Source organism: Phascolarctos cinereus, unplaced genomic scaffold (assembly GCF_003287225.1).
Source record: "Phascolarctos cinereus isolate Bilbo 61053 unplaced genomic scaffold, phaCin_HiC Scaffold_1;HRSCAF=81, whole genome shotgun sequence".
NCBI lineage: Eukaryota > Metazoa > Chordata > Mammalia > Diprotodontia > Phascolarctidae > Phascolarctos > Phascolarctos cinereus.
In genome coordinates, this window is record NW_027555514.1 from 21,540,088 (window position 1) to 21,559,994 (window position 19,907).

Below are 19,907 nucleotides of genomic sequence, written 5' to 3' on the forward strand. Positions count from 1 at the left end.
TCCTTTCCTTCCTTCCTTTTTCCTCTCTCCCTTTCTCCCTCCCTCCCTCCCTTCCTTCCTCCCTTCCTGCTTGCCTTCTTAAATAATTTGTTTTATAATCATGGTAGAAGAAATTTTCAATTAGGCACAGGAAAATTTGTCTGCAAACTGTTTTTCTTTCCTGTTCAGTATCTACATTTTCAAAATAAGTTTTGGAGTACTGTTTAACACAGTAGCTTCACAAAGCCAAGAAAAACTCTGCCAGAGCTTAGCTTGGCTGTGGGTGCCCAACACTTGGCCCTTCTAGTCTCCCAGAAGAAATTCCCTCTGCATCATACAAATAGCTTTGGGATCGTTTTTGACAAAACAATGTATTTATGGGTGCACCAAAAGGGTACGGGTTGTTTGTTCCGTCACGTGTGATGTAAGTTAACTCAGACACCAATTTCCAAGGTCAGGCAAGGACTGGACAATAAGAAATTAGGAATTAGCCTACTTTTCCATGAAATCAAGAATGCTGACTTGAGAAATGGGCTTTTAATAAAGCAGTATGTTGGTATTTTCTTATACCAGGGCCTCTCTTAAGGGCCAGATTCCTATAAATCTGCCTGTTATAAAAGAAAAGAAATAGGTTATTTTCCCCAGAATATTATAACAAATTGCCTTGTAAGTGGACCTGCATCCCAGAGTCAAAGCACAGGTTAACACTAGTCAATCTATTGTATGACAATGCGACTTTGGTCAGTTTACTCACAGTGACATACTATTTGTATTCATAGCCGCCCAAATACCCAGAGTGACTTCAGCTGAATAGTAAAAAATATCTAACTGTAAGTTCTGTAAAATTTCATTCCCAGTAGCAGTGAACAATTAGTCCATCAATGAGGATCTGTTAAGTACCTACTGTGTGATGAGCACAGTAATAACAAGAACTAATCACATTTCACATTTATTCATAAAGTGTTTGTTAATTACGTGACGTATCATTTTTTACCAACTTTTTAAAAAGAAAGGGACAAGTTCTTGTTGTAGTTCTGTGAGGAAGGCTGGTGTTAGTTAATTCAATGTGTCTATCAATAAGGAAACTGCTACGATGTAGCTGAAGCATCATATCAAGAGTCCATTGGAAAAGATGAGTTTTTGGCCTAGAGTCTTGTGCTCTACCAACTCATGGCCCATCACTCCAAGGAGCTAGATCCTAGCCTGATCTACAGAAATCCTTCACAGGTCACATCTCACAGGATTCCTTTTCCAAGTTCTCTATAAACTGCGTGGCTTAGTTCACAGGATAACAGATTAGAGCTAGGAGGAGATTTAGAGATTATCTGACCCAAACCTTTGGTTTTATAGGTGAAGAAACTAAGAGCAAAAGACCTTAAGCGACTGGCATAGGGTCAAACAACAAAGTCGGGATTTTAGCACAAGTATCACTATCTGGTGTTTATAGGTGAGGAATAGACTCAGAAAGACACATCCCATGCACACAGACATTCAGTGTCAGAGGTGGGATTTGAAGCCCAGTCCAGGATTACAACTGTTAACATTGTACTGCCTCAACTGACCCTGCAGAATCTTACATCACAGAATCTTACAAGGACCACCTGTGGCTCTCTGGCCAAGCCACGTCCTTTCCCACCTGTGGAACAAGCGGTCCTGCACCATTTGCATGGAGACCTCCACTGAATGTGGAGGAAATCATGACCTTTCAGGGATTTCTATTCCAATACTAGACAGCACTAATTGCTAGGAAGCTTTTCCTTCCAGGGAGCCTCTCTTAAGGAGTTTGGCAATTAAAGACAAGAAAAATGTAAAATGATGGTATGAGGAATGACAAGGTCAAAGGGAAATGACATTATTTTGGCAACAGAAATGATAGATAAGGAGAGATTAAAGATTGGAGGGGGAAAGAGAGAGAGAAAAAGAGGCAGAGAGGAAAAGAAAGGAGAGACATAAAAAATGAGAAAAAGAAAGGAGAGAGGAGAAATGAGAGAAAAATGAGAGGACAGAGAAGAAAAGAGAAGAAAAAACAGGAGAGAGAGGGGAGGGAAGAACCTCAACACAGATTCACAGTTAAGTCAAGGGCTCTTTGTTCAGAGGATCCTTCTTTGTCCCCCTCCACGGTGTGGCCCACTCATGTATAGCAGACACCCAGACTGCAGTAAAAATCAGCTTATCTTTATATGGAGACAAAATCCATGATGAAAATACAGAGAGCAAATACACAAAATTTACTGAGGGTAAGGGGTAAGAGATGCCAGTTTGCCAGGCATTATTGGGACAAGGGAAAGGGAATTGCAGAAGGGATAAATTCACCAGGTCCAAGCAACAAATTCTGCCCATGAAGATCACTCCTTGAGTAGATCTGTATACAAGACAAAACTGCTTATGATTATATTCAGTTTGAGGTACCATCACTCTACCCAATTGACTGCTGGTTCTATGCACAGGTACTGACATTAACTCGTGTGATCCATGCAAAATAAAACCCCTAGGGCTCCAAAGTTCCTGGGTTTTCTCTATGCCCACCTGGCTTGTGCCTCCCATAATCCTTCAATCCCTTTTTCCAGATGGGGAAAAATATTTTTTCCCATCAGTCCCTTGCCAATCAAGGGCTACACAAAAATAGAATTAATAATGCTCAGACTATCCTGTCTCATGGAGTCATTTGTAAGGAAAAATTTTTGGTAAACTTTAAAAAATATATAAATGTGTCACATCATTATTATACAAAGATAGTGTATTCTGGTTAAGCTACAGTATTCAACCTTTCAAAGAGAAATAGCAGCATAAAGGAACCCTTAATATACAATGGACCTGGCTTTCTTCCACACAAGGCAGCAAGTCAACCACTATATATTTGTAAACCCAAAAAGAAACCTCCTAAAGGTTTCTGGGATGGAGGGCAAGCATAAGGAATAACAGAAAATGTAACCCTTCCCAGTATAGACATACTACAGCACATTGTGTTGCACATATGTGTCCACATAAATGTGAAGCCTCGTTTGGGGGAAATGACCTCAGGAAGGAGAATGTTGGAAGAGGACAACTGAAAGGTTTCAGCGGCTTCCCCCGCCCCCCACCTCTTTCCCAGCCAGCACTAAACAAACGCCTGTCTTTGGCGGTCAGACAGTTGGAAGAGTGGGTCCCAGTTAATTCTGGTACATCCTCTCTGCTGATGATTTCCACCGTATCCTGTCTATGGTCTGTTTGTACATAGTTTGCATACTGTGTCCACCTTTAGACTGTGGGCTCCTTGAGGGCAGGGACTGTCTTTTACCTTTCTTTGTATCCCTGGAGCTTAGCACAGTGCCTGGCGCTCAGTGTGCCACATAACAGTTAAAACTTATTGTTGTTGTAACGAGTAGTAGTAGCATAACTTTAGTTTCCTACCTCTGGGTCTCAATGTTAGACCAAAGGTTTCTAACCACTGCCTCCCTTAATTTGCCCTCCCTTTTATCATTCCCTCCCTCTCCCCTTTCTCCAGTCCCCTTCCCCTGTTACGCTATTGGGTAAGTCATATTTTTATACACGACCGAGTAGGCGTATACATTCTTCCCTCTTTGAACCAATTCCAGTGAGTGAGATTCAAGCACTGCCCACCCCTACATTTCCCCCTCCATTGTAAAAGCTCTTCCTTGTGCACCTCTTTTACGTGAGAACTTTTTTCCCATTCTACCTCTCTTCCCCCTTCTCCCTAGTGCGTCCCTCTTTCTCACCCCTTCATTTTTTTTTTTGGAGATCATTCCTACATAATCAACTCTCACCCATGTCCTCTGTCTATATAAACTCCTTTGTGGTCCTAATAAAGATAAAACTCTTAGGACTTGCTTGTACTGTCTTCCCATATGGAATGTAAAGTTTAATTTTACTGAGTCCTTTTGATTAGTGTTTTGTGCTTAACTTTTCATGCTTCTCTTGACTCTTCTGTTTGAATGTCATATTTTCATTCAGCTCTGGCCTGTTCATCAGGAATGCTTGAAAGTCCTCTATTGTATTAAATATCCATCCCCCCCCCCAAAGGATTATCCTTAGTTTTGCTGGGTAAATTATCCTTGTTTGTAATCCTAGGTCCTTTGCCTTCTGGAATATCATACTCCAAGTCCTCTGCTCCTTTAACATGGAAGGCACTAAATCTTGCATGATCCTGACTGTGGCTCCATCATATTTGAATACTTTTCTTCGGCTATTTGAAGTATTTTCTCCTTGACCTGGGAGCTCTGGAATTTGGCTATAGTATTCCTGGGAGTTTTCATTTTGGGATCTCTTTCAGGAGGTGGTTGGTGGATTCTTTTCTCTTTTACTCTCTGCATCTAAAGTGTCAGGGCAGTTTTCCTTGATAATTTCTTAAATATGATGTCTGGGGGCAGCTAGGTGGCACAGTGGATACAGAGTACTGGCCCTAGAGTCAAGAGGACCCAAGTTCAAATCCAGCCTCAGACACATAACACTTACTAACTCTATGACTCTGGGCAAGTCACTTAACCCCAACTGCCTTGCCAAAAAACAAATAAAATAAAATATGTCTAGACTTTTTCTTTGATCATGGCTTTTAGATAGTTCAATAATGTTAAAGTTGTGTGTCCTCAATCTATTTTTAGCTCAGTTGTTTTTCTGATGAGATATTTCATATTTTCTTCTATGTTTTCAATCTTTTGACTTTATTTTATTGTTTCTTGGTGTCTCATGGAGTCATTAGCTTCCACTTGGCCAATTCTAATTTTTAAGGAATTATTTTCTTCAGTGGATTTTTGTGCCTCCTTTACTAACCTGTTAATTTTCTTTTATAATTTTCTGGCATCACTCTCATTTTTTCCCCTAATTTTTCATCTACCACTAATTTTCTTCTTTAACAAGGAATTCTTGTTGGGCTTAGATCCAATCAGCATTTTTCTTCGAGGCTTTTTTTGGTGCCTGTTTTCACACTGTTGCCTTCTGACTATGTGTCTTGATCTTCACTGCCACAGAGTAGCTTTTTGTTGTCAAATTCATTTTTTGTTGCTTGCTCATTGTTCCAGACTGTCTCTTGACTTTGAACTTTATGTCAAAGTTGGGTTCTGCAGGAAAACATCGTATACAGTAGCAGCAAAATTGTGTGATCATCGACTATAACAGATGTAGCTCTTCTCAACAATACAATAATCCAAGACAATTTCAAAAGACTCTTGATGGAAAATGCTATCCACATTCACAGAAAGAACTATGGCGTCGGAATGCAGATCGACGCATACTATTTTCACTTCTTTGGTTGTTTTTTTTCTTCCTCACGTTCTCCCTTTTGTTCTGATTCTTCTTTCGCAATATGACTAATGTGGAAATAGGTTTACTGTGATTGTACATGTATAACCTATATCAGATTGCTTGCTGTCTTGGGGAGGGGGGAGGGAGGGAGAAAAATTTGGAACTCAAAATCTTACAAAAACAAATGTTGAAAACTACATATACAATTGGGTAAAAAAAAAAAACTATTAAGAGGGAAAAAAATTGGGTTCTGCTCACTTGGGAGTGTGGAGGCACTGTCCCAAACTTCAGGCTTTTTTGTGCTGCTGTTTCAGAGCTGGTTCTTGGGGTCTGCAAGTTTCTTGTGCTTCTAAGGTAGTATGATCCTAGCAGAGGTATGGTCACTGCTCTCCTGGTCGGTGCTCCGGTCTTTACCCAGGAAGGGCCCCTGCTTCCCTGCAGCTTTGGTAGTGTGACTGGGCCACTGCTCCCTTACGACTGACCACAAGTACTCCTCTCCGTCCTGCAACTGTGGCCCACAACTGTATATGGGCAACGGAGCTGCCGATCAGCACCAGCTGTCCCCAGCGCCAGCAAACAGACCCCTGTCATCTCTTTCTGACCAGTTCGTCTGACCTCCTTCCCATCTCTGGGCTGAGAGCTCCTGGAGCTGCTACAGCAGCCTCTGTTGCCCCCGCCACTTGATGACAGGCTTCAACCCCAGTGTCACAGACTTTTCTTACTGACCTCTTTTCCTGGGCCGGAAAAAATGTCTCCCCCCAAGCTTTTGTTGGCTCTGTGCTCCACAGTTTGATTTGAGGCATTATTTTAGAGTTGTTTGGAGGGGAACGTTCAGGGAGTTCAGCTGGGGGTGGCTGCCCTCAATCTGCCATCTTGGCTCCACCCATCCTGGCTTTTCTTTTACTGGCACAGTACTTGACACAGAGGAAGCACTTCATAAAATCAGGTGGTTGACTGTCTCATACACATGGCAAGTAGTCATCTAGTTATTGTTTGACAACTTGCAGAGACAGGGAACTCACTACCTACCAAAGCTGCCCATTTCACTTTTGGACAGTTCTTATTAATTGAAGTTTCCAACATTCAGTCAAAACACAGTCTTACATTTATTCTAATTGCATTTTATCCTCTTAGTTTTTCCCCCATCTTTACAACTTGGCAGGATTTAGGATCATTTTATTGAAGGTGGTTGCCCTATGGGCGATTTGAAATTCTTTTGATTAGCAAGCTACCTTTTTTGAAATAGCCCCAGGACTAAATGTGCAGAGTGAGACCCATTTCTGGACATGGAAAATGTGGGAATTTGTATTGCTCGACGAAGCATATGTTACAAAAGTTTTGTTTTCGTTTTTTCTGCGATGAGGTGGTCAGTAGGAGGTGGGAAGCAGAAAATGCTTGGTAATTGACCAAAAAACTGGCCTAGGAGGGCTACTGCTTTTTAGGTCCTTGGCTCCTAGTCAGACTCTCCCCACTTCCTAACATCCCTATAACTGTAAGGTACCACCCTCCTCCCAGCTACTCCAACTGAAACAGAGGTGTCCTCCCTGACTACCTTCTCTCGATCCCATATCCAATCAGCTGCCGAGTCCTGCCATTTCTGCCTTTAGAATATCTCCTATGTGCCCCTTCTCATCTGGGGCTGGCCCTCATCACCTCATGCCTGGACTATGGCAAAGGGGCTGGTGGACCGTCTCCCTTAGATCTTTTTCCCACTCCTGTCCATCCTCCACTCAACTGTGAAACTGATCTTCCTAAAGCACAAAGTCATCCCCATCTGTATTCAATCAACTACACTGGCTTCCTATTATCTCAAGTATCAAATACAAAACCCTCTATTTAGCTTTTAAAAACCATCTGTAACCTGACTCATTTTCACCTTTCCAATCTTTTAAGACCTCACACACCCCGTACTTTGCCATCCAGTGACACAGGCCTCCTTGCTAATACTCTCACCAGACACTCCTGCACTTCATTCTGGGCATTTTCTTTTTTGGTTAGGCAATGGGGTTAAGTGACTTGCCCAGGGTCACACAGCTAGTGTTATTATGTGTCTGAGGCCGGATTTGAGTGCAGATCCTCCTGAATCTGGTGCTCTATCCACTTCGCCACCTAGCTGCCCCACCAGGCATTTTCACTAGATATCCCCCATGCCCAGAATCCTCTCCCTCTTCATTATGACTCCTGGCTTCCCTCAAGTCCCTTCCCTGATCTCCCTTAATGATAGGACCTTTTCTCTGCTGATTTTCTCCAGTTTATCCTGTATATATATCCTCTAATATATCCTCTAATTCAAGCAGTCGACAATCACTTGTTAAGCAACTACTGTGTGTGAGGCAGGCACCCTGCTGAGTGCTAATGATATAAAGAAAGACCAAGGACAATTCCTGCTCTCACAGAGCTTACAGGGGAGACAATGTGCAGATGACTCCATATAGACAAGATATATATATATATATATATATATATATATATATATATATGTGTGTGTGTGTATATATGTATATATATGTATATATATATATGTGTGTGTGTGTGTGTGTGTGTGTGTGTGTGTGTATATGTATATATATGCTGGCCTTGAAGGCAGCAAGATCTGCATTCAGGTCCTACTTCTGACAAATAATGGCCACATGACCTTGGGCACCTAGGTGTTCTAGGCAACTCTCTGTTACAGAGAATATGTAGAATTACACTGGTAGAGAAAATGTCCTCACTCTCTATAAATGAATTCACAGGTTGGAGGAAGAAAGCATCTCTACCTCCCTGGAGCCCACGAATAGAAGTAGCCTGAGCACCCCTCTACCTCCAGCACAGCGCTGGAGAAAGTCAGGATGTGGCTTCCAATCCTGGCCTTGCCACGGTGCAACATGGGATAAGTCACTTATCTACTCTGGGACCCAATAATTTCATCTTTAAAATGTGGGAAATGACCTCAAAGGTCTCTAAATATATTAAGCTAAATTTATTTAGAAAATCACAGTTGGGGTACGTAGTTAGGGAGATTGTGCTGCTTTGCGTTTCCTCACAAGGTAGCACAGCACGGTATTTTATCTGTTTGCTCAGGACTGTTTTGTGATCCAGAATGCAAGGATGGACAGCAAGAAGTTGGTTCCTTCCTGGTCTGGTCTAATTTCTCAGGAATCAGCCTGTGTAACTTGATTTAAGAGCATCTGTGTCATCACGGGAGATAGATATTGTGATCATCAGTCACTAACAAGGACTCACAGATCAGTGACCTCATCCTCAAAAGACACTGCCTCACCTCTGACATGTCCATTACAGAGGAATGCCAGTTACATCACAGCCTACTCCTCCTCTCTACACCCACAGGCCTTCAGTCTGTCTCACATACCACTCAGATTATGGGCAGCTCTTCTTCTTTGCTCTCTCCCCACGAAATGCCCATTGCTAGTCCCTCCCAGTGCTCTATACTCTTATGCCTTTTAAAAAAAGGTTTGCCCTTTGTGACTGGCAAAGTTCTAGTCCTTTTGTACCCTAACTTACAACAGAGAAGCTGGATAAGATTCACAGGATCACAGATTTAGAAGTGAAAAACCAGGGGTCCTGTGGTCCAACCCCTTTGTTTTACAGGTGGTGAAACTGAGGCCCAGTGAAGTTATGTGACTTACCCAGCATCTCACAGATGTTAAGCAGAAGGGCCAGGATGTGAACCAGATGACTGCTAGTGTTGAGGTTTAGAGGTGCTGGGACCACAAAATCACAACTTGTGAGTTCTACCCGAATGAATTCAACCCAAGTCTTCTTTCAGCCCAAGACAAGGCTTATTATTAGAACAGAAGTGGGTGAGATCTAAAGAATATGTCATATTGGCCAGACTCTTAAGGAAGCCAAGCATTTGTATCGCTAATGCAAGCAGGCCACATCTTAAGAATCTGAGCACCTCAATGGAGGCCAGATGTTCCTATATACAAAAAGACTGTGGGAGGGATCTAGGAGTGGCCAAGTAGTCTGCTGGGGACTGTGAGGTAACAGAAGTCAGGGACTTGTATCACTTAGCCAAGGGAAAATAGAGTCCAGACAGGATTAAGGGTAGGAGGTGGCCCAGGGCCATGGGGAGGTAAGACAATGGAGGGCTAGGTTAAGGGTAACAGAGAATTAGGAGATGGGGCATAGGTGATACTGAAAGGCCTGTTGATAGGATTACAGCCTCAGGGGAACTCCAGAGATTTGGCCAACTGGGAAAGTCCAGGGCTTTTCCTTTTTAGAGTCCAGATCTCAAAGACATAATCTTTTCCTTTTAGGGGTTCAAATCCCATCCTTATCACTAGGAGTCACAGGGCAGCACTAATGTCACAAAGAGGCAAATCTAGATCTGATATAAGGAAGAAATTCTTGGCACTCAGTACAGAAGTGGAAATGAGGAGCCCCAGGAGGTAGTGGTCCCCCCCTACTGGAGGTCCTCATGAAGATTCCTGCCCGGCTACTTGTTGAGTTTAGCAGAGAGGAGAGAGGTAGCGGGGCAGAGCTTCAAGGAACTGGTCTCTGATTGACAAAGATCTGGGTTTAATTGCCGCTCCATCCTGGCAGAATAGGTGCCTCCCCACGCTGATGAAATCACAAGTCCAGGAAAAAAACAGACGGGAGTCTTGGGTTGGAGCGTGCAGGCACCTCGATGTGAATCTAACCCTGAAAATCCTGTGACTGTGGTCCCAAATCCAGCCCTCTCTCCACTGAACTGGGGCGCCGTAGCCGCAGACCTTCATCAGCAGAGCTACCAGGACTTCTCTCTCTCAGTCTAGAACTCGTTCCACAGCCTTCAAAACCTTTTCTGGATTCCGGCCTTGCAGGCTCTGAGTCATCCCTCTTCTCTGCCACCCAGATCCAGTCCCAGGTTGTGTCCTAAACTGTCTTTTAGACTCCACCCTTCCTTTGTTTTTATAGCCAGCGCCCTACCCCACCTTTCATTAACCCCCACCCATGCAGGTCCCCCTCACACTTATCTCCAACTTCATCCAGGGCCACTTCCATTTCCAATGATCTCCCACAGCCCCATGCCCCCAACCCTCTTCTCTCTAGCCCCAGGCTGTCCTCTGGGTCCATCCCCTAGCTTCTCTCGCAGTAGCCCTCTCTTCTCCACTTCGGCAGACTGGGCTTGGCTGGGGTAGAGTACCTTCCTCACCAGGCTTTCCGCCTCCAGGTCCTCTTCCCATGGAGCCAGTACACCCCTGCCCAAAGCCTCTTCTAACACTGGTCCGATCACATCACTCCTGGTCAGGGCTGTTGACACTCTTCTGTCTGCACTAACGACCCTCCAGGTCACTTCCAGCCCCAGACTTGGGCTCCTGGGATGGAGGGACCTCGCTTCCCTGGGCCTCAGTTTCCCCCTCTGTAAAAGGAGTGGGAAAAAATTATAAAAGGGGCAACTAGGTGACACAGTGGACAAAGCTCCGGCCTTGGAGTCGGGAGGACCTGAGCTCAAATCCAGCCTCAGACACATGACACTTACCAGCTGTGTGACCCTGGGCAAGTCACTTAATCCTGACTGCCTTACCAAAAAGCAAAAAAAAAAAAAAAGCAAAAGGAGGGGGGGGTCTCACTAAATGACCTGAGGTCCCTTCCAGCCCCAGAGCTGGGCTCCTGGAATGGAGACCTCGCTTTCCTGAGCCTCAGCTTCCCCCTCTGTAAAAGCAAGGGGGGGGGTGTCACCCCTAACTCGCCCTGGCCTTCCTCTCGGCGCCAACCACTCTGGGCACGCGATCCTGCGCCCCGCCCCCTCCTCCACGTTCGCCCCTGACTCCGCCCTCCTCCGCTGCGCGTGCGCGCAAGCACAGAGGTCGCGCTCGGCCGCGCGCCGCGGGCGGGATGACGCAGGGGCACGTGCGGGGCCGGGCCCCGGTGGCGCGCGTCCTTAAGGACTCGCGGCCGCGGGCGGCGGCGCCTGCTCAGTCGGCCTGTCAGCCGGCTTGTTTGGTGGCGTACGGCCTCGGGCGAGGCTGGGTCATTTTTTCAGGGACGCCTGGAGCCCCGGCCAGGCTGGGGCGAGCGAGGGGAGAGCGGACATGGCAGAGGAAGAGGCCGATTCTGTGGAGACCCCCGAGAGGTGAGCGGCCGGGCCGGCCGGGGCCGGCTCAGACCGGGGGCGGACGCCGGGAACTGCCCGAGCGAGCGAGGGAGGGAACGTTGAGCGCCAAGGGAGCGGTGCGAAGGGGACGATGGAACGTCGGGGCCTGGCGCGAGGGCCTGGGGGGAGCGGGCTGGGCAGGTGCCGTGACCCTGCCAGGAGCCGGCTTAGGTGGTTGTGGGGGGCTAGAGCCCCGGGAGTGGGGCGGGGCCAAAACGTCGGGAGCGGCCCGGGATTGGCTGGAGCTGGCGCAGGGAGGCGGGGTGAGCGTTGGGGCGTCGGGGGGGGCGTTGTGTGTGAGGAGGTGGGGGGAGGATGGAGCGTTGCAGCGGGGCTAGGGGCGGGGCTAGAACCTCGGGAGCCGGCGGGGATTGGTCCAAGCTTGCGCCAGGCGGGGGGGGCGGGGCGTCCAGTGTGGAGAGGTCGCGGCGGAGGCCGGGAGGGTTAGCCCCGGGGAGCTGGGGGCGGTGGTCCTCGCCCGTGAACTTGGAAGATGCTCAGAGGGGCGTTCCTCCCGGGGTGGGGGGAACCTGGCCTTTCCGTGGGCGCCAGGAGTGACCCCGGGCGCGGTCGTTTGTCCGCATATTTGCGGGACTGTATTGTGACTGGCTGGGATGCCTCGTTGCTTCAGGAACCTCCCCAGAAACCTGCTGGCGGGTTGTCCGAGCATCCTGACCTGAGATCCCGGCTGGGACACCCGCGGGCTTGTGGGGGAGGGGGCAGCTTGGGGGTCGTGGAAAGAGTAGATCTTCCCTCCAGGCAAGTCACCTACCTGCAAAATGGGGCCAGCACCCCCTGTATTTCCGGAGTGACCGAGTCCTGCCCCAAGTCTTGCGGCCGGTTTGAGGGACGGCGGTTGTGGGATGGCAGTCTCTTGTGGAGTTTTAAACAGTGTCACCCCGTGTTTTACAAGGAGTATTGGAAGGGCGACTTTAAACATACTCTCGTTTTAATTACATGAACCCATGAAAGAGCTAGGTTTTGTCCAGAAATGTTCCAATTACTGAGAACTAACTTCCTCAAAGTTGTATTTCATAGAACTTCATTTCCCCCAAAATATTATAGAAAGACAGGTGAACTTTTGAATGAGATTAAGGGTGCATGGTGTACAGTTGGAGTTTTGGGAAACTTTTGGCATCAAAGTATGTGACCAAAAAAAGGTGAAGCGTGTCTGTAGATAGGAATCCCTGTAAATCATCAGTTGGAGTTGTTTTGTTTCTTGGTTCCAAATTCTTTTAAGTGTATTTATTTTAGTTTTCTTGGTGTTTCATTTTTAATAGCAGCTTGTATTAAAGGTCCTGTATTAAAACATTTTTAATAGGCTAGATTCAAAATAAAGGACTGGACCTATTTTAACTGTCATTTAATTCAGGCTCTTGATAGTTAAATAAATATGGTCAGTTTACTGAAGAATTAATTTGACAAAAACATTATCTTATTTCTCAACATTGGAAAGTTAAACGCATTTCTATAGGCTTTCCCACACATATATCAAGTGTTTCATTTTGTTGAAGCTTATGTGGTTTTTTCAAAGGCCTGCAGAAATCCATTTCTAATTTTACTATTTACAATCAAAATTGGTTAGATGATTTTGGGCACTGTGAAGACTAGTATATTCAGAAAGATGCCATTATAGAAATGGGAAGTCTTGTAATAAAACAAAGACTGGATGGCCGTTTGCCAGGTGTGTTGTAGGAATTTTTTCATGGCTAGGTTGGATTAGACAGTCATTGAGGTCCCTTCCAACTCTGAAATTCTGTGATTCTCCAGTTTACATTACTTCTACCTAATGTGATTGTGTCTTGAAAATGAGATAGCTTATGAAAGCACTTTATATTTACAAACCCAAGAAGTGCAGTATACAGGTAACATAATGGTATTCATTTAAAATCTAGCCAACATTAAGCATCTACTCCCATTGGTGGTGCTGACTTTAAATTCTTGAAGGTTATGCCAGCAAAATGCATGTTCGTTCCGTGTAGGATATGCCAGTCTGGATTTTGGGTTGATGACAGACTCTGGCTTTCTCAGAATTAGATCAGCTAAATCTGGAGAGAATATCATCAGTACCTGCCAAAGGTCATCTACTGGCCTGCAGAGTAGTTATTGGCAGGGGTGGGAGGAATGCCTCGCTCTGCTGCTTCCCCTCCCCCCCACCTCCCCATTAGTGAAGTTCTAGATTCTGGGAATGTTCAAAGTCATATCTGGCTCTGAGGAAGACACAGAGACTAAGAAATGGTTCTTGCTGTCATGGAGCTTACGGGGCATTATTATTTTACCATTTTATTTCAGTATTCATATCTTGTTATTGCATCACATTCATTTCCAAATCTTTTCCTTTCCTGCCCAGTGAACCACCTCTTAGAACAAAAATGTTTAAAAAGAGGGCAAAAAGGCATTTCAGCAAAACAGGCGGTCAGATTGACCTAAGAGTACATATACCCACATCCCCCCCATGTAGGTGGAGGAAAGTGCGTTTCCTCAACTCTTCCTTGTAATTACCTCATGTTCTTTATTTCCTCCTTTCCATTTTACATTCTTGTCATTGTAGCTATTGTTTTCTTGGGTCTATTTAATTCACTCTGCATCATCTTATGTAAGTTTTCCCGTGATTCACTAAACATTTTTTGTTTCTTACAGGAATTACAGGCATCAATTCCATTATGTTCATGTGCCAACACTTGTTTAGCCATACCCCAATTGATAGGCATCTACTTTCTTTCCAGTTTCTTGCTGCAAAAAAATTCTGCTATAAATACTTTGCTATATAAGAGACCTTTCTGTCTTCAACCTCCTTGAAGTGTGTGCTGAGCTCTAGGTTGAGTTGGTTACTTCCCCCACCCCCCCAGTCCTACAATGCTTTCCAACAGTGATTCTCTGCCAGCAGTGTTAACTGTGCTTGACTTTTTCAGCCCTTCTAGCAACTGTTTCCATTTTTTGTCTTCAGATAATTTGCCAGGTGGAAAGTGGTGCCGCAAAATGGTTTCGTTTTGCATTCTCTTATTGTTAGAGACTTGGATACTACATAGTTTTTAACTATTTATTCTTTCATAATTTTTCTAGCTAACTTATAGGTTGCTATGAAGAAAAGTGCTTGGTAAACTTTGAAGTACTCTACAAATCTCATTTTCAGCAAGTACAGAGAGTAGACCATGTTTGCATGGTGTGTGATTTTTGTATTTCTGTCATAACCAGTTGATTGCTTACTTACACTTAAAGTGAAAGCTGGTCTCTCTTATGGAAAAAAGGTAAAGATGCTTTAGGAATGCCTCTCTACTCACCAAGCTATTAGAAAGAATTAAAGATTTCTTTTAAAAAGAAGGCGGGGGGGGCTTCCCAGTGTGAACAACAAGAAGGAAAAGGTTCTGAAGAGACAGAATAATCCTGGCTTATTTGAGGAAATTGAGGAGTAGAACAAAGTGACGAAGGAGAAAGGGAAGAAGGAAGAACAAGTAAACCTTGGACATAAGAAAGAGATAAAAGATTTTTTTAAATAAGAGAGTTGGGCCCTAAAGAGGAAGGCGCGTTTACCACATTGATCCACTGCTACTCACAGGTCTCTGGATCATCAAGAGTCAGCGTGAAAGAGGAGTCCGTTATTCAGGGAATGGGAGAAGCTCTTTGTCCCCTTGATAACAATAATACAGATCAGGGACGTGTTTAGGATGTGATGGACAATCTCCCAAGACTTGTCAAAGCAGGCGTTTACTACCCACTTCCAGTGACTCAGTTGGGCATAAATGATGCTGCCCAAAGGAATCTAGACAGGATTGCTAAGGTTTGCAGATTCATGGGGAAGGAATTGAAGAACTCAGGGGCAGAAGCCAATCAACAAGCGTTTATTAGTAACCGACGATGTTCCGAGGACTTTGGAGGAGAGACAAAAACGAAATCGTTTCTGTCTTCAGGGAGCTTCCATTTGATCGATCAAAGGCGAGAGCTTCAGAAGAGAAAGGTAGATTTGTGAAGTGAATGACTGCTTAAGAAGACGTCTGAGAAATGGGATTTGGATTTCTGAACCATGGCCTAACATCTCCTGACCAGGGACTGTGTGTACCTGGTAGTGGTTGGTGAGAATTTCTATTTGATTCTTGCAAAGAAGATCAAAAGGGCTGTAAATTGAAAAGGAAGGGGAAAGAAGAAAATGACCTATGTATAGCTACCAAACTAGATGCCATAGAGAGTAGCCACAAGGCAGGAAGAATTATAACCAGAGATGCCTGTTAACTCTGATCAGAGTAAACTAAATTCAAGGTGAAAGGAGCCCAGAATAAAACACATGGCTTCCATCCGTACACAAAAGCACAAAGTATAGGCAAAGAAGTAAGATGAACTGAAGGTCCTGAGACTTGTTGGGAGGTGACATGATTAGAGTGGGACTCTGGAAGGGAAAATAATAAGTAAATGGGGGTGTAATAGGTGTAGATTCTCGAGGAGACATAGTCTTGAGGAAATCTAAGGACTACAGCCGGGTGCTTTAAGGGTAAATATCAACAGAAGCTGAAACAATATTCTCAGTAACTCCTACAGACCACCTGGAAAGGAGAAGAAGAAGATAAGTATGAGGAGTTTTGGAAATAGATCATGTTTACTATGGAGACAAGATACAGTAGTGATGAGAGGCTTCAGTTGTCTGATAATCTACTGGAGTTTTTCTCTGCTAAAGCAGAGCTTCAAATCTTTCAAAAGTTGGAAGGCTCAATAAGAAGAAATTCTGTTCTAGATCTGATTCTCAGCAGCAAGAAAGATCTAGCTGTTGGGATAGAAAGGGACAGCTCCCTTCTGGGGAAGGGATAACTCCAGCTGAAGATGTATAATAAACAAGAGGAAAGCCAGGCTTAGCCTCAGATTCTAGATTTAGATTTTTATTTATTATTTATTTGGGGGCAGGGTGGCAACTGGGGTTAAGTGACTTGCCCAGAGTCACAGAGATAGTAAGTGTCTGAGCCTGGATTTGAATTCAAGTCTTCCTGACTGCAGGGCCAATGCTTTATCCACTGTCCTGCTTAACTGCCCTCTAGATTTAGATTTTTAAAGGAAATGTACAGAAGATGGAACAAAGGGCAGATAGAGAAGAACAGGGCTGTCCTGTTCCCTTTGGGTTTCTAGTCTGACCATTCCTTCTTCCTCATGTGTCACCAACTCAAGGCTCTTCACCATGCAAGCTGGCATCCTCTGTACATTCTCCAGCTTATCTATGTCCCCCTTCAACCACAGCGCCCAGAAGCAAGCACAGTCCTCGAGGTCTGAGGGCGTAGTATATGGGGATTTTCACCTTGCTGTTTCTGTAAGCTGTGATTCTCCTAATGGAGATCTTGACTTCATTGGCTTTTTTTTTGGCTACTCCATCACATTACTGACTCATTCTGAGCTTGCAGTCCACCAGTTAAAACCCTACTTCTTTTTCAGAACTACTGTCTTTCTTTCCATGCCTCCCTCATCTTACACTATGGTAAAGTTAGGGTTTTTTGTACCCAAGTGCAAGACTTGACATTTATTTATCCCTGTTGAATTTCATCTTATTGGATTCAGCCTGTTCAGATCCTTTTGGATCCTGATTATGTTAACTAGGTGTTTTAGGTGTCCCTCCCAACTTTGTGACATCTGCAGATTTGATGAGCTTACTGTCCATTCCTTTATGTTAAAATGGTCAAAAGCACATGGCCTACACACTGATCCTTGAGTTACTCCTCCCAGGACCTCTGGTCAATGTGACATTGAGCCGTTAGCAGATACTTCTGGAGTCTGGCCGGTTAACCAGTTCTGAATCCATTTGATTGTATTAATGTCTATTTTATCTACAAGGATAGTATGATATACTTTTATCAAAAGCTTTGCTAGGTAAACTCTATCCACAGCATTCCTTTCATCTACTAATTTAGATGGCTCAGTGGATAAAGCCCTGGGCCTGGAGTCAGGGCTAAGACCCTAGCTGTGTGACCCTGGGCAAGTCACTTCACCTCTGTTTGTGCCGGCTGTCAAGTGAAGTGAGGTGAGGATCAAATGAGATCCTGTTTGTGAAGCTCCATGGGGTGTCTGGGGCAGTAGACACCATATAAATACTTAGGCCTTTCCCTTTTCCCACCCTTCTAAAATATTCCCTCCTGATCCGATCGGAGTCTTTGGACTCTATGCTCTCCCTCCCCGCCCCTCTCCTTTTGGGTTTCTTCAGAACTCCCGGAGGTGCTTCCTTTTGTTCCCCTCCACCTGTTATCTTGGATGATACTGCCTGTTATCTAGTATTTACAACTTCCTCTCCTGTTAGACTGTGAGCTTCTTGAGGGCAGGGATGGAGTTTTTACCTCTCAGTATCTTCAGCACTAAGCACAGTGCCTGGGAGATAATGAATGATTGTTGATTGATTGACAGCCACGGCACCTGTCTTTAAAAATTCCAGTTAGTTCTGAAAGTATAGATCAGATTTCATTACATAACGAAAAAAGCCCTATGTAGACAAAAGGATCAGCAATTCTTAGTTAATTGCCTTCTTTTTTGAAACAATCTTTGATACAACAGAATTTCAGTACAGTAGAATTTCAGTGGAATTTGAATTCATCAAGTTGGGATTTGACCTGTATAACTTGTGAAAATTGTTCTGGTATAATTTTTAAAGACTGTGCCTTTGTAGAGTTTTGCCAGAAGTGTTTTGTTGGCTCCTGATTGTGAATAAAAGTAATAAAAAGTATGTATTAAGTTCTTACTATAGCTAACGAGGTAAGTGGTAGGGATTCAGATTCAAAAAAACACACAGTCCTTTCTCTCAAGGAGAAATGTAAACGTAAAGAAAGGGGGGAGTTGGACTGGGAGGTCAGTGGGATAGTGAGTGGAGTCATAGGGCAAGCAGTGTACACACCATTTCCAAGAATGGTAGTGGACATTTTATTTTTCTTCCCAGAAGAGTTGGAAAACAGGTGGCCTGATATGGTGACTAGTCCTCAGTCAGGAGAGCCCCCCTCCAGAGAGGGAGGGGCTAAAAGAGTAGGTTCGGGATAGAAAGTGGAAGCTCAGGCATGACAGAAAAATGCCGATTGCTCCCAATTCTTTGTAGCAAAGAATAGTACAGCTCAGTGAGCTAACAAGTTGAGAATTGCTGGCCTTCTAAAACATGGAATTGGTCCATCGATTCATCACTCTTGTGATCAGCAAGAAACCTTCCTTCTGAATTTTGACGAATGGTCATTAATGATAGATGTTCAGCATATGAGACTTGAGCTTTTGGTCTGTTATGTTTTTATCCTTTTACCAATCATATGGATGAAACTTGATTTTCAAAACTAACCCAAAGAAATGGCACTGGCTTGTTACGCAGCTTAATACTAACAAATATACTGGTCATCTTTTTGCATAGTTGGATAATGCCCTGTTTTAAGTGTCTGGTTCCAGAATGGTTGTCAGTGATGTGAGGGCAGCTGAGCAGTAAAGGAGGGAAAAGTATTTCCAACAGAACCACCCAGAATGGATTTAAGATTCATGCTGTGGCTTTCTAGCTTGAGACTTTTTCACTTACAACCAATTTCTATATCAGTTCTAGAGACCATACAGTAGTTATGTGACACTTGTGGAAGACAGTGAGTCAGTGAGTACGAGTAACTCCAAAGTCATGTGACTGTGATTAACTCTAATCTAAAAGAGAAACCATAACCTGTTCATTTAAATTGATAAGATTTTTTAAAAATTAAGTGAAATCACACGTGTAAAGTCCTTTGCAAACCTTAGAGGATTATATAAATTTTAACTATGTCATCTAGATGATGTCTTGGAGGCAGCAAGATTTGGGTACATGACTCTTCCCCAGCACTGAGTTGTATGATCGTGAATCAAGTCATGTCATCTTCCATTGTCCAAGGCAGCTCTGTGCCTGTTAAGTTACTGACCAGTCACCAAACTGCTTTGGTGAAGGGAGTTTGCAAAATGAAAGTTTCCCATGTGGCTAAAATCAGAGGCTCCCTATCCCTGCAAAAAAAAAGAAATGTACTTGTAGATATCCTTTTTCTTTTTGCCTAGGATAAAATACTTAAGAAATTAGTAAGCTCAACATTGGTTAGTTAGTTGACACTTCTGTCTCAAGTTCTTGCATTAACAGTTTTTGTTTTGGTTTAGGTTTGTTTTTTATGACACATTCCCTGTCTTCAAGAAACACATTCCATTGAGGGTGGGCTATCCCATGTACACATTTAAGTATAATAAAAGGTAGGGAGTGATAGGGACCAAGGAAAGACCCAGGTAAGGTTCTTTAGGGGTATCTGAAGAGGGAGATATTACTGTCAAGTGGGGAGATAGAGGAAAGCGTCACCGAGTGAGGAAGGAGAAGGATAAGGTAGCTCCTTAGCTGAGCATGGAAAGTGGAGACCAGAAGGGCACAAATTTTTACTCTGGGACAGAAAGTGACATGTCCAGTTAAGCCCCAAGTGAATGTGAGCTCCTTGAGAGTAGGGTACTGTCTGGCTTTTTTATTTGTATCCCTGGTGCTTAGTAAATGGTTCGTTCAAGTGTGACTGGTTTTCAAAGAAATCTGTCTTTACTATGGGGAAAAAAAGCAGATTTTTTCATGAACACTGACAGCCCCAATTGCATCTGGTACTTTAGATTTCAAAAAAAAGTATCCTAT

General features: G+C 44.2%; 1 protein-coding gene across 3 annotated transcripts in view; it reads left to right on the forward strand.

The window, feature by feature from the left end:
• The first annotated feature begins 11,021 nt into the window (after window positions 1-11,021).
• Window positions 11,022-19,907, forward strand: part of ABHD5 (abhydrolase domain containing 5, lysophosphatidic acid acyltransferase) — a 35,012-nt gene continuing 26,126 nt past the window's right edge. For 2 of the 3 annotated variants that reach the window (XM_020993289.2, XM_078151196.1), the window contains exon 1: window positions 11,022-11,278. In XM_020993289.2, the coding sequence (XP_020848948.1) occupies window positions 11,041-11,278 (238 nt within the window). In that variant the 5' untranslated portion in view covers window positions 11,022-11,040. The remainder of the gene's footprint in view (window positions 11,279-19,907) is intronic. The other variant, XM_020993291.2, reaches the window with a different exon arrangement.